This window comes from Crocuta crocuta, unplaced genomic scaffold (genome assembly GCF_008692635.1).
Source record: "Crocuta crocuta isolate KB4526 unplaced genomic scaffold, BGI_CrCroc_1.0 scaffold496, whole genome shotgun sequence".
Classification (NCBI taxonomy): Eukaryota; Metazoa; Chordata; class Mammalia; order Carnivora; family Hyaenidae; genus Crocuta; species Crocuta crocuta.
The window spans coordinates 713,696-728,327 of NW_027528870.1; the positions used below are offsets into that span (position 1 = coordinate 713,696).

The window sequence follows — 14,632 nt, forward strand, 5'->3', positions numbered from 1 at the left end:
TTACAAAATAAATCTTCCCTCCCTCCCTGCCTCCCTCCCTCCCTCCCTCCCTCCCTCCTTCCCTCCTTCCTTCCTTCCTTCCTTCCTTCCTTCCTTCCTAAATTATAATGCTAATGGTAGATGATTCTTTTTAGAACTTCAATAGCAGTCTTAACTTTCTGCATTACTTCAAGTTTTTTCTTCATGAAAGCAGAAGGTCATTGTTTCTTATTAATCTCACTAGAATTATTTAAATAACTTTGGATACATTAAGCAAAGTAATTTGAAATCCAAGTAGAGGTGTTGAGTGAAATAAAGAATGCTGTGATTATGCCTTGGATATACTCAGTCTGATTACAGTGAATATTCCTCAGCATAATAGTCTTTTTTTTTTTTCCTTTAACAAAGAAAGGTGAGTTTATTTCTGAAACATAACAAAGCAAACAGGAATCTTACAAATCTTTTTAATGGTATACTAACAATACAATACATAATTAAAGGGCCAAACAACAAACCTATTGGGGAAAACAATCTCAAGAAGGAAGAATAACATAAAATTTAAGTCCTGAAGTAAAAATATCTGATTAAGAAATAATCATATATTATATGCCTCATATTTTTATCTTTGATATATGCCAGAACTATGTAATTTAAATGAATAAGACTATACTATGAAATGTTAGATTCATGTTTTTTCCAATAATTTAAACATTTTTCTGTTACTAAAACGAGGAATCCTTAACACGTTCTGTTATAATGCGTATTAATTCCCCTGACAGTACTTTGTAAAAATCCAGGTCTTTTTAGCAATCTAAATAAACAGACATATAATTCACACGGTATTGATTCTAGTGTCTTCTCAGAAAGAAAATCACAGCAAGAGAATCTGATGTGTTTTATAAATTCACCCTTTAGCCAGTCTATTTGTCTTTGTAAAGGATGGAGGTGTAATTGAAAGGAAAGGTGTGCTTTAGAAAAAAGATTGCCAGACTTGAATTTGGAAAATTCTAGTTTGATCCCTGAAATTGCCACTTAGTTCTGACCGGGCATCAAGCTCTTAACCTTTCTGAATCATAATTTCAACAACAACTTAGTGGAGATTGACATGACATGTTCAATATTCTGAAAGAAATTCAACAAATAACTTTGGGGATACTATCTGGGTCATAGTAGATGTGCAATTAGTACTAGATGATTTGGCTTAAAAAGACTTGGGAGACTTAAAATCTGATCACAAATATTTTTCCAAGTCTTTGTATAAAGTTTGGTACCTTCCATGAATGTATGCGTTTGCTAGGGCCGCCCTAACAAAACACTACAAACTGGGTATTTTAAGGAGAAACTTAATTTCTCACAGTTTGAGGGTGCTGAAAATTTAAGATCAATGTTTTAACAAGTTTGGTTTATCCTGTGGCCTTTTTTTTTTGGCTTGTCAATCACCTGCTTTTTTGCTGTGTCCTCATGTGCTTTTTCTCCATGTACACACATCTCTGATGTCTCTCTTCTTCTTAAGGATACTAGTCATACTAGATTAGAGTCCATCAGTATGGCCTCATTTAACCTTCATTACCTCTTTAGAAACTCTTATTTCCAAATATAGTCACATTCTGAAGTACTGAAGATTAGGACTTACGCATATGCATCTTAGGGAGACACAATTCAGTCCATAACAGTAGACCTTAATTTTATCTGTAAAACTAAGACCTTCTTATTGTTATATTTGCTCTTGTGTTCCACATAAGGACTCAGAAAGCTTTTCTGGCTATGGAGGCCAGAGGAATGGTTCCAAGTTTGGACAGTGTTTTAAGGAACCTAAGTAACAGACAAAAACACAAGATTCCAATTTAGGTACTCAAAATCAAGGTGTAGTTGAGGGATCCCATGCATTGTAATCAATGAAAATAAAAAGAACAAGACTGACATTCAATGGATTCAAAAGGATGAACTGACAACTTATGAATATCTATCTATGAATGTATTAAAGTCTAGCTGTGGAATTTACATCAAAGACACCCAGGAAGTGGATTGTCTAACTCATAACAGCATATTCCTTCTGGAAGAGAAAAAAAAAATGTTTTTGTTGAATAGTAAAAATAGAAGTTAATAAGGGAAGAACTGGCAGGAATCAGAACAAGGTTCTTTCCCTTTCACTCTTCCTGGAATTGATCTTCTTTGAATGATTTTGTTTCTCCCTGAATATAGGAATACCATGCACCTACCCACATGCTGTCTGGGCCAAGACAGTGGGAATATAAACCTGTGATGGACCATTTTTAGGCACCAGACTACTTACTCTCTGAGTGAGTACTTTTCAGGGAGCTTTGAAGTTTGTAAGATCTGTTCAATAAGGCTGCTATATCCTGCCCATGGATTTGTAGTTCCATTTATTTCAGAGGCAATTATTTGGCAACTGTTAAGACCTAACTTTATACACTATACACAAAGAGAAATGTATTAATATGGTTCACAGCAAGAAATATGGGATCAGCCACCTTGAAGTTAGCCAAAGACATTTTATCTGCAAGACCCTGTCAACAAGACAAACTCACATTTTCAAATCCTAGTCAGCTAGTCTCTACCACTCCTTATCTCTACTCTTAGATAACAAAACATAAAGTGAAATAAAACAAAAATCAAAGCAAAATAATTCTATTTTAATTATGTATTTTTATGGAAGTTTAAGCAGAAAACATTGAGTTGGGTGTGTATATGTTTCGCGTGTGTATATGTGTTTTAATTTCAGAAACGAGCTGGTTTATACTTCTATTCACATTCCAACAGATATATATACAAGCTGCCACAAAATGTATTGCATTTTTTCCGGCCAGTGGGTGTGAAATGTAGAACAAAATGATATTCATGTTATATACTTATACCCATATGTACTGTGTATTCATTTGTTCATTCATTGATACATACACTAATTTATTCATTGACTTAAAAATAGAAAACTCATTTGGTTCCAGGTACTATACTAGGCACTGGGGATGTAAATTGAAGCTATAGCATTCCTGTCTTCAAGCAGACCACAACCTAGTGCTACTAAAAATACCCATAAAATCCTTATTAATTCCTGTAGATAAAAAATACAATAGGGGTACCTGGGTGGCTCAGTTGGTTAAGCATCCAATTCAGCTTAGATCATGATCTCACAGTTTGTGAGTTCAAGACCTGTGTCAGCTCTGTGCTTACAGCTCAGAGCCTGGAGCCTGCTTTGGATTCCATGTCTCCCTCTCTCTCTCTGCCCCTCCCCTGCTCATGCTTTGTCTCTCTATCTCTCTCAAACATAAGTAAATATTTATTTTTTTAAATACAGTAAAATTTTACTTTGAGGACTATAATTGCTTCAAATAATGTCTCTTTCATTGGTGGAGCCATGACTTAGCTTGAAGAGAGTTGACTAATTCTGCCCATAGAAACAGAAGTGTCCCAGGATAACTATTGACCATTTCTTAATTACTAGCTCTGCCCCTATCTCAGGCACCAAAGACTTATTAAGTCTTTCAGCTAAATAAAAGGATAGGAGGCCAGTTTAATGACTTTTACTCTCATGGAAATGTGTTCCTATGGACTTTATGTAAATTAGGAAATGATGCCCTTTCAGGGTGATACAGACTGATGATGAGTCAGTACACTATACTAGCCCATGGATGTGAGTTGCTTCTTCATGACCTTATAACACTTGCGCTCAAGGCCATTTGTTTGACTCATTTTTTTGTGTCTCCCTCTTATGTCAAATACTGTGTTAGTTTACATGGTGGAAAGCACGATGAAGAATCCCAAACTTATCAATAATATACTTAAGAAAGAGAAACAAAGAATAATCGAAGTTCAGTGTTAGGAAATCTTAAGTTTACATTTGCCCTCTCTTTTCATGAGTTAGACCCCCAGTATAATCATCCTAGGTCTCAAGTGATCTTAAAGTATGAATGGTTCTGGGCAGGGCTAATAACTTTTACCTGTGCTCCCAGGGACAGTCAAAAGCATACAACCCAGTGACAGCTAAACTTAATCCTTTTTATATTGACTTGCCTTTGAATGCATTTTTAAAGAATATGATCTCACCAGAAGGGTAGATCCTTTGAATATTTCAGGCAACCGTTCCCTCACCATGTTCAAAATGCATTTCTAATTTTGAACATGGTGGAACATTTGTTATTTGATTTAATATAGGCAGTTTACTCAATTGACAACTTCATTGGAAATCCTGTAATAATTTCTGAAACTAGGTCACCAAATTACTTACTTAAGAGCTCTCTATGGTGGCCAATAAGGGATAGCATTATGAACCAGATCTGACAGCACTGAAGAAGTGTCCCCCTCAGGTCCAACCACTGAAGGCAGAGGATGGGAAGAGGGGGTAAAATCATATACAGGGCTATCTCTTCAGAATTGTAGGGAAGTAATTGACTCAGCAAGAGATACGATACTATTAAACTTCATAGCTTCATTATAAGCTGTCAGGTATAGAAAAATATCATGGTATATATTGATTATAAAAGGAATCATAATGTATTACCAAACATAATGACAAGAAACAAAATATGCAACTGTAGCATTTTATTTTTGACTATGATAAATTCTAAGTCATGAGGTGTTACAAAGTTTAAGCAGTTAAATAGTTAATGTATTGACCTTTTACAAGAGATTTTTGAAGACACTTTGACTATCCCACTAAAGCAGAGTCAACAACAACAACAAAAATGTGGATCACCACTTGCCTTTCTTGTGTCTATGGCAGATATCTCTCATAGAGCTATTTTCCATTTTTCAGTGACCCTGAACTTGGCCTCACAATGCTTCCCCAGGCAGCCACTCATTGCCAGTTAATTGTGGTTAACACTTAACATTGAAAACTATTCATCATTCCACTGGTTAACTGACTTCCTGAGAGCAGGCACTTTGTCCTACTAATCTCCATATGCCAATGCCAGCATATAACCTGCAAAAAGTGACACTCAGTACATAGTTGTGAATGGGTAAGCATCCCAGGAATCATAAAAATTTTCACTAGCAGGTAATTCTCCAAAAAATATGTAAGTGACCGAAATTACAAGCAAAATAAATTTAACATCACTTGTAATTTTTAAAAAATGCACAGTAAATTTTTGGCTAGATTGGCAAATATTTCTTAAAAAGTAATATTTAGTCCTGGTGATAGAGGAAATAAGTACTCAGATATATGACTGGTAAGAATGTAGCTTGTTATATATAGCTTTTCTGGAGGGAAAATAGTTTATCAAAAATCATAAAAATAGCAGTACTTTCACCTAGAAATTCTGCCTGTAGAAATATCTTTCTTGAAAACATACATTTGTGCAATGATTTAGCTATAAGAAAGTTTGTTGAAGTATATATAAAAAGTTAAAAATTTTGTAAATAACAGTCAAGGATTGGTTAAAAAAAATTTGGTGGTATTTCTATATTTCATTATATTGTTTATAGCATTCACATACATACAGTGTACAGTGAAAGTGTACTTATCAGCATAGACCAATATTTAGTATGTAATATTATGTAAAAAAAGAAAAATTGCAAAATTTATGGTAAGAGGTCTTATTTTGTAAGTATAAGTGTACATATGCCTAAGCCCTAATAAGAGTTTAAAAATATTAATATTTACTACCTTTGACAAATAGGACAATAGGATTTTTGCTATTTTGACTGTGTCTTATTTTTCTCTAGTGATCATGAATTATTTAGATATTTTTGAAAAAGTAATTTTTAATACTTAAAAATTGTTTTCTGGAATTGTTCATATTTTTTCTTAATATGTTCCCCTATAGTAAGCGGAACATTCAAAATCATCCCATTGATCATACTTTTAAAAAATAGCAATTTAAGCATCTAAACATCCAAAGCCCTCCCTAAGGGCTTCAGTGGGAGCTTTTCAAGAGTCAGTCTTAAATCTGGCCTCTTATTGACATATTCTTTACTCTTTTTTCTTTCTCTCATTTCTCCTCCCTCCCTAAATTCTTCTCTCTATTCACTAAAGCACTGATGGGAAAAACATGACTCAACATGTGAGCCACATGTTCTTTGCTTAGGGAATCAGGGTTATTTTTTTTCTGATTGATAATAAAGTATATTTAATATATGTATTAATTAAAATAACATACTTGTTCATTACTCAAAAATAGGAAAGTACAAAGTATTTTTAAAGGAGTTGAAAAAATGCCATGAATGTGATATATTTATATAAGTATCTTTATTCTTCTACATATAAGTTCTTTTATGTAAAAACCATATTATAAGTATAATTATGCCTTATTTTTCCAATAGAATGCCCTAAGTATTTTCTTAGAGTTCTCTTTTTTTTTAAGAGTAGCTGCTGTGCCAAACCAGCATCTTTCTCATTTGTTCTTTCATTTAGCAATACTCTTGAAAACCTACTATGTGTCCCCTAAGTGCAAGTGTACATTGGAAGAGCAGATAAGCATGATTTTGTCCTCACAGAGGGGTCCAGCCAGGCTCACAAGCTGCTGCTTTGCTTAGTCTACTGTAAAAATAAACAAATAAGCAGTAACCAAGAAGTGAAGTACAAGTGTTAACTAGAGTCACACAATGAATTCCAGCTGCCTGTACCTAATGTGATTTCTAGCCATAGTCTCCATTGTTTCCTTCCCCAGTGTCCCCTAAGTACTTTTCCTTCTCATGGGAAACAAATGGATTAGCTAATTACGATTATTGTTTTTCACAACAGGTAAATCACACTAAGATATACAAGCTCTTTACCCAAAAAAATTAATTTACCAAGTTTAAAGAAAAAGAACACAAAATGTCAAGTTCATCCTCCCCATCACACTTATTTATGGTGGACTTACTGAAGAACAGAGAAGAATCTGCATTAGATGTGTATCAAATGAAGTAGTTAGGAATTGTTTATCCTATCCACTCAGGCACCCCATTCAGGAGTTGTCTTCAAAATCTTTAATGACAGAGACAGAGCAGAAACTTACCCTTCAGAGGCAGGTCCCTTGGTTCCTTGTATCCCTCAGTTGCTATATCTGGGAGATCTGGTTGGCATATTTATGGCAGAGATCACAGTGACTAGTAAAGTGAGGGCCTTCAGGAAGGTTCAGGACAGTAACTATTTGCATATGATAATATTTTTAATAGTTTTTTTTTTTCTCCTCTCTTAGCTTTCCTTATTGGAAAAGGCTGGATTTGGTGGTGTCCTTCTATATATTGATCCTTGTGATTTACCAAAGACTGCAGATCTTAACTATGATACGTTCATGGTTTCACTGAACCCAGGAGGAGACCCTTCTACACCTGGTTATCCAAGTGTGGGTAAGTGTATTGTTAATCTTTATTATTCTTTTCAGTTTTACAGGTTGTAATTTATGAGTACATACCACCTAAATTAATCAAGGGATGGCAGAATTGGAAAATTTTTACCACCCATATTTAAAAAATTGTTTTTTATCCACTCAAATTATAGGTTGCCCTTTGTTGGAATAAAACATTTTTTAGAAGTCTGTAATAGATATCTGGATAAATTGCAGTATTGTGAACAAAGAGAAAACATATTTTATGTTATTATTGATTGACTTAAAGACAAGTTAATACTCTGGGACAGGCACTCCATATGAGTGGGAAACATATGCAAAAACCTAGAAAGATAAAAATACCTGCTGCTTTAGGATGTGTGTAATTACTTTCAGTACTGAGTCTAGGATTACACAGGGTCTTGAGTAGTGGAAATGATGTTGTAGAAGAATGGCATTAGTATGAACGACTTGTCTGACACCCGAAAGGAAGGGATCTTATTGGTGTGGCCAGTCACTGGCGGCATAGAGATGGCCATCTTGGCATCAAATATTCTCTTTCTTGATAAGTTGTGTTCCTGTTATCGGGGAGGTCATGCAGCAGAGAAAAGACACCTGTGATTTTGGCAGGTTTTCCATGCATCATTGATTTCTGTCCAATGTATCATTAACAAGTAGTCTGTTAATGCAGACTTGGCCGAAGAAGAAGCTCTGTGAACCTTCTTTCAGGGTGACAATAATCCATTAACCATGACACTACAGTCAGTAATTAAACTAACAAAAACTTCATGTAATTATTCATGTATTCAGCCAAAGTTTCTCCTTGTTTTCCAGAAAACATTACAAAAAATTTCTAATTATCTTATTCAAGTCTAGTTATCCTCTCTCTATGTATATTAACTTCACTGCTTAGTCAATAACTCTCCAAAAGAGGAGTATAGTGAATCAAATATGAGTTATAATTTATAAATTGTGTTAGGTCTACTGATGACTGCTTTGTCCTCTCACATACACTTTACATAATCTATTTAAGAATTTTCCTTGAGACCTTATTGATCTGTGTTTTTACAATCTACTGTTTCCTTGTTAGAATTGAAATTAAAATTAGGGAGCATCCATCTACAATTTCTAGGCATCACCAAAAATGTCATTCCACGTCTCTCATTTGCAAATGCTCTGACTTTCCAGGGCTGTAACACCTCAGCTTCAGGTGTGGCAGCTAACCCTTGGGGATGAATCAGTGGGCTATCAGAAAGCTATTTTATGAATACTCCATTTAAATTGATAAATGGCTCAATTACGCACATTTACTCTTAACATTGTTTTGGCTCTAGTCATTTCGTAAATTAGAATTCAGCATTAGCTAGCAACATGTTGGCCAGAGTCTCGAGCCATCTCAGAATGCTTTTTTTTCTCCTGTCTTTTCTCTTCTTTTCTTTGAAATAATTTCAACTCACACACACACAAAATTAGAGTATTCAGAAAATCTGTGTAACTTATGCCAGCCTTCTCTCATATTAACATCTTACATAATATTAGGCAGTTACCAAAGCCATAAACTTAACATTGATACAGTGCTGTTAACTAATTATAGACTTTATTCAGATTTTTCCAATTCTCTTTCTCTCTCTCTCTTTCTCTCTCTCTCTCTTTTTTTTTTTTTTTTTTTTTTTTTTTCTGATCCAGTAACCAGTCTGGAATTCCATGCTGCATTTAGTTACCTTGTCTGCTTACTCCTCTCCTGATCTGAAATAATCCCTTAGTCTCTCTTTTATTACCTTGACCGTTTGAAGAATACGGACAGTTTATTTTGTAGAATCTCTCAACTGAGTTTGTCCAATATTTTCTAGTGATTAGATTGTGGTTATAAATTTTTGGTAGGAATATTGCAGAAGAGATTGTGTGCCCTTCTCAGTGCATTATGTGAAGTGATACATATTGTGGATATGCATCATTTCTCATACTATTAACTTTTATCTCTTGGTTATGGTAGTGTCTGGCAGTTCACTGTATTGGTATTATTTTTCCCCTTTGTAATTCTTGAATATCTTTTGGGAAGATACTATGAGGATACCTAAATATTCTTTTTTATCATACTTTTCCTCACATATAACAGTATTCATCAATGATTCTTTTGTTACAATTATTTCTGTGGTATTTGCCAAAACATGGTTTTCTACTTCCATTATTCCTTTAGAATCCTTCTTAAAGAAACATTTTTATAATATGAGTACTCACACTTGCTGCCTACATTATTAAACAAAGATGAAATGACTAACCACTTTGGGCAAAATTATAAGTCAGAATTTTTAGGCCTAATAACAAAATACAAATGCAATAAATACTATCACTATATTCCTAATGTACTTATAAAGGACTCACATGAAGAATTCCATTACAAATATCATGCCAGTGTATGTGTGTGGCAGTGGGGGGGTCTCTTTTTTTTCTTTTCCATATTAATCTCTATAAAATATACAGAAAAGGAAAAGATTCAACTCATTGTATTTCTCTCTTTTCTCTGGTTGCTAAGAAGCTCTCATGAACTATAGTGACTTATACCACTGGCTTCTGATTCATTTATCCCTTCCTCCTGCAATTGTTTTAAGATCTCTGTGCCTGGGATTTTAGTCACATTTTTAAAAAATGTAATGCAACCCTACCCACAAAATTGGGAGAGGCAGGTTGGGAGAGAAAGAAGAGGAGAAGACAGGTTGTGAATTGTAAATAAAAACTACAGATAAATATTTTTTCAAAGTGAATAACAGTATCTGACTTAATACCTTATAGTACAGTTAGGTAAATGATTATTAGAGTAAGTAATATAAAACCACCTCTTTTCTGGTTTTAGCAACCTTATTTTATTAGCTAATCTAAGGCTAATTAAATTCTAAAGAAAGGCATGGAAAAATAAAAACCCAAGTATGTGTTTTTGTTTTTTAATATACAAATAATAATAAACAGAATAGCATAATGAACTTTCCGTATGCCTCACCTGGCTTCCTCAACTATCTACATTCTACTTGTTTTGTGTTGTCTGTATACCCCTCGCATCCCTCACATCCCAGCACGAGCAGGTGAGGGGCAGAGAAAGAGGGGGACAGAATCTGAAGCAGGCTTCAGGCTTGAGTTGTCAGCACAGAGACGATGAGAGGCTCGAACTCACAAACCATTTGATAATGACCTAAGCTGAAGTCAGATGCCTAACCAACTGAGCCACAGAGGTGCCCCAAGTAGATGTTTTTTTAAACAAGAATGCCAAGGCACTCTTCCATGATACATGATCCAAATGAATTGTCCACATAAGACACAGGAACTTCCGGTAAGATAGTTTTTCTCACTAAGCCTCATTGTATATCCAAAAAGTTCTTAATTATGATAGAATCAGAACAAAGATTAAAAAAGGTTTTAAATAACTTTTCCTCCTATAACACCGAAAAAAAATGTCTCATTTTTTTAACAAAAACAAGCTTTAGCTTCGTTTGGCATTAACTATAGTTAATAGTGAATTAACATAGTTCCTTTACTATGAAGAAAATAAGGTATTAACTACACTGAGCCTTATCTTCTTCATAGTAAAAGGAACAATACTACTATAATAAATATATTGATATGTAGATAGAGACACAGATCTTATAAGATGGTTTGTAAGGAAATTCATTATCTCAAACTTTGCCCCTGATGTAAATAGGAATCCTGAAAGAGGGGCTCAGCCATCCGTGTTCTAACAAACGCTCCAGGTGATGCAAATGAATTTTGAGATCCACTGAGCTAGAGAACTTTATGCTTCATCTGCAAAATCATATTTGGGCCCCTAGAACTATTGACCTAAACTTTGTGACCTCATATTAACTGTTCTTTCAATAACTTATCTTGCTGCCTTTCATTTCCCTGCCTCTATGCCAATCAGGACTGAGGAATATGTGTGCACTGGATCCTGGACCCAATTTTTCTACTCCGTTAGCTCTCAGTAAATATTGGTTGAGTGAGTAACTTGTTCCCTTAACATGACTACTTATCTTTGATGATTCTGACCCTGTGCTGTACCCTGACTTTAATTAACCTAATTAAAACTTAAAAAAAAGTGTTTGTAAGCATTGTACCTCTGACAGGTTTGTTTACAAAATACACAGTTTTTTTTTTTCTCCTTAAAGGCTTCTGTCAGTTTTTTCACACCTATTGTACCACTCAAAACAGCAGAAATTCTGCTTAAGATATTTGGATACTTAAATTCTAATGTATTCTCTTAATTCCTTTGATATATTATCAAATATTTCAAAGATTAAATGTCCAGAATATCAGACTTTATCATAACTGCTTTCATCAACTTGCTACAAGTATTTCAACTATAATAAACTATGGTCTAAGAAAACCTCATTTCTTAGAACCATCAAATTTTAGAATTCTAAGAGACTTTAAAGTTCATATAGTTTTGAGTGACAATAACTTATCATGTTAGCTAGAGGCTCATGTAAATGTGGCATAAGAACTAACATTTACAGTAACTGCTCATGATTATAAAACCAGTGATCTGTTACAAAGATTTTCTTAACTTAAACATATTAATTGGTAAAGCTCAAAACAAAGAAGGAATTAGAAAGCTATGGGTAAGAATAAATATAGGGAGGAGAGAAATGGGTATTGGTAAGAAGTATATCATTTGGCCGTTATGTTGAAACATGGAAAAGAAAATCCTTCTCCAAATTCTAAGCTTCAGATTATCTGACAACCAGACTAGAAATAGTATTAGTAGTTAGAAATTCTTTCCTTTCCATATTCTTTAAAAAAGGGATAATTTATCTTCTGAAACTTCTGCTAGCTATAGAGTTTATTTTAATTTTAGTGCCATCTCCAGATAACTGCCTGTCTAATCTATGGACAGCTAGTTCATTGAAATCCAAATTTTTATTTTAGCTTGACTTAGACTTAATTCTCTTTATACCCTATTTTCTGAAATCCATCCTATATAAAGTTTTGTGTATATGTCCCTCTCTATTTGTTACAATCCTGTTTTTCACCCTTTTTTCTTTGTTTCAAATTCTGGAGAGGAAGATTTTTTCAGTGGTTTTACTCTAGTGAAGTGTATCAAACGACATAGTTTATTTAATATTCCCAGTGTTACAATTCAGTGAATCTGTGTGTTGTTTACCTGCTGCCTGTTCAACATCCCCTCTGCCAATGAAAACCATGCAAAAAATAAAGAATATCACTGTAATTTGTGACAAGTCTTCTCCAGGTGTTCTTGGTCCAGTTACCTGGACAAATGTCAAAAGGCTGACTTGAGTTGGCACTAAATCAACTGAGACAGTGTTGAACTATTCCCTGACTAGAATAGCAGGAAATATAAATATGTGCCTAGTTGTCAAAACAAAGTGTTAGATATTCACAGCATGAAATGCCTTGTCATTTTGTTAGGAAAAAATAAAGTGTTTGTATTTTTATTATTTTACTCTAACTGGTGGTTCTTGTATGTGTCCTGAAGCCTTCAGATTTACATAAATTTTGACCAACTTGATTCTAAGAACTATTTAAATAGTGGCTCATTGTTAAGCTGATTTTTTCTTGGTAAATTTCATTTGAAGCATATTAAGAAGATAGATTGCTTATTCAAATTGCTCCTTGCAAAAATCTAAATTTTGTTTGAAATATGATTTTAGTTACATAGGTTTTCTTGATCTCAAACAGAGTAATTTATAGCTGCTGAAATGTCTAAGATTACATCCCCTTAGAGAATATTTTTGAATGATTATCATTCATAGACAATATGTGTGTGCCACAGAGTTTATTAGTCACTCAGGATATTCTTTACTGATTATTGTGCTTGGAACTCTCTATTTTAAATTAAACACATACTCAGTGGAGATAATCCATTTGTTTAAGAATCAAAGTTCCATGAAAATCTACGGGGATTCTAAGATGATAAAATCCAGGGCTTGAAAAATTGATTTATCGGTAAATTCCCATCACAATTAATATTAGAAGCTAATTGAAACAATAGAAAGCTAATTGAAACAACAGAAATAAATTAGTTTTACATGTTTAGAGGACTACTTTGTTTGCTTTATCTTATTTTATCTTTCAACAGGGCAGCTTTTATTGTCCCCATGTTCTAGATAAGTAAATTGATGCTTAGAGAAACTGCGCTTCAATCGAAGTAACTACTAGACTAACATAACCAGCCTTTAAATTCCAAGTTGCAGAACTTCTAACCAAATGCGGATTCTACTAACATTATCTGGCATCAACCATAAAATTTAGGTAAATGAGATTTATGAAAATTAGAGTTGCATTTGGTGTGACATCAGACAAATGATTCAAATTTAATGTTAATGTGTTAATGTTCACACAGTGAAAAAACTGTGTTGGCTTCACATGTTTGTTTTCTCCCTACTTTTAACACGTGCTTAAGTGTAATGTTCAAAGTGAAATATAAAATACAATGCTAAATTTATAAACCTTGCCTCCAAGTTTAGACGTCAATGTGTTCAAATTGTTCAATATATCAGAACAAATTTAGATCGAATCATATGCAATTGCCAATATTCTTCCAGAGTATAATTTCTATTCTTATCTACAAAAGTAAAAATTATATATTATCAAAGAAATAAACTGAATAATTAATTAACCAAAGTATGTGAGAAAAAGCAACAACAACAAAAGACTTTTATTTTTCAATCACAAAATTATCTATTTTAGTGGAATATATTCAAAACCTGTCATTCCCCAACTTTATAACCTTTTTATTTAATAGCTTTAAACTGTGCAAAATACAACCATCTGATTATCTTTCTCAAAGATTCAAATTGGTATCATCATAAGTAAAATCCCTTTTTTAAAGTACTAAGTTGTAGCTGAGCAGAAAATATCAGCCGAAATTGCATAAAAGAAAAAGAATACACCTGAGCAATGATAAATTATGCTGTAAAATACAATTTATTTTACTTTTCCCAGGCACTTTCATACTTTCTTACCTGTGATGGTCAGGAACTATAAACTACAGTAGCAGGAGGTTTTAGTGTTGACAAACTTAAGCTATCTTAGAGAAAATATCATTAATAGAACTAATGTGAATCCTAAAAAAAAATCAGTATACTCTGTTTTAACATTCACTATCAAATGATAGAGGCGGTATAAAAATAATTGCAATTTTGTTGTTTCTAAACTATTCATTATGAAGAGTGAATTTTCAACATGTGCAAATTATACTGTAGAGAAGTATCAGACAATTCTCATAGCCTTATATATTAAGCTTCAGTGGTTTAAGAAGTTGATTTCCAAGGTGCCTGGGTGGCTCAATAGGTTGAGCATTGGACTCTGGTTTCACCTCAGGTCATGATCTCATGGTTTCTTGGGTTTGAGCCCGTATTCAGCTCAAAATGAAT

At 33.7% G+C, this 14,632-nt stretch overlaps 1 protein-coding gene across 1 annotated transcript in view; it reads left to right on the top strand.

Annotated features, from left to right (window-relative positions):
* The window catches only part of LOC144225293 (inactive N-acetylated-alpha-linked acidic dipeptidase-like protein 2), a gene marked incomplete at its 3' end in the record, with an annotated part of 388,961 nt that extends 381,689 nt beyond the window's left edge, over nt 1-7,272 (top strand). Inside the window, exon 6 of the mRNA XM_077756473.1 lies at nt 7,122-7,272. Coding sequence (XP_077612599.1) covers nt 7,122-7,272 — 151 coding nt within the window. The remainder of the gene's footprint in view (nt 1-7,121) is intronic.
* Between the last annotated feature and the right edge of the window lie 7,360 nt (nt 7,273-14,632).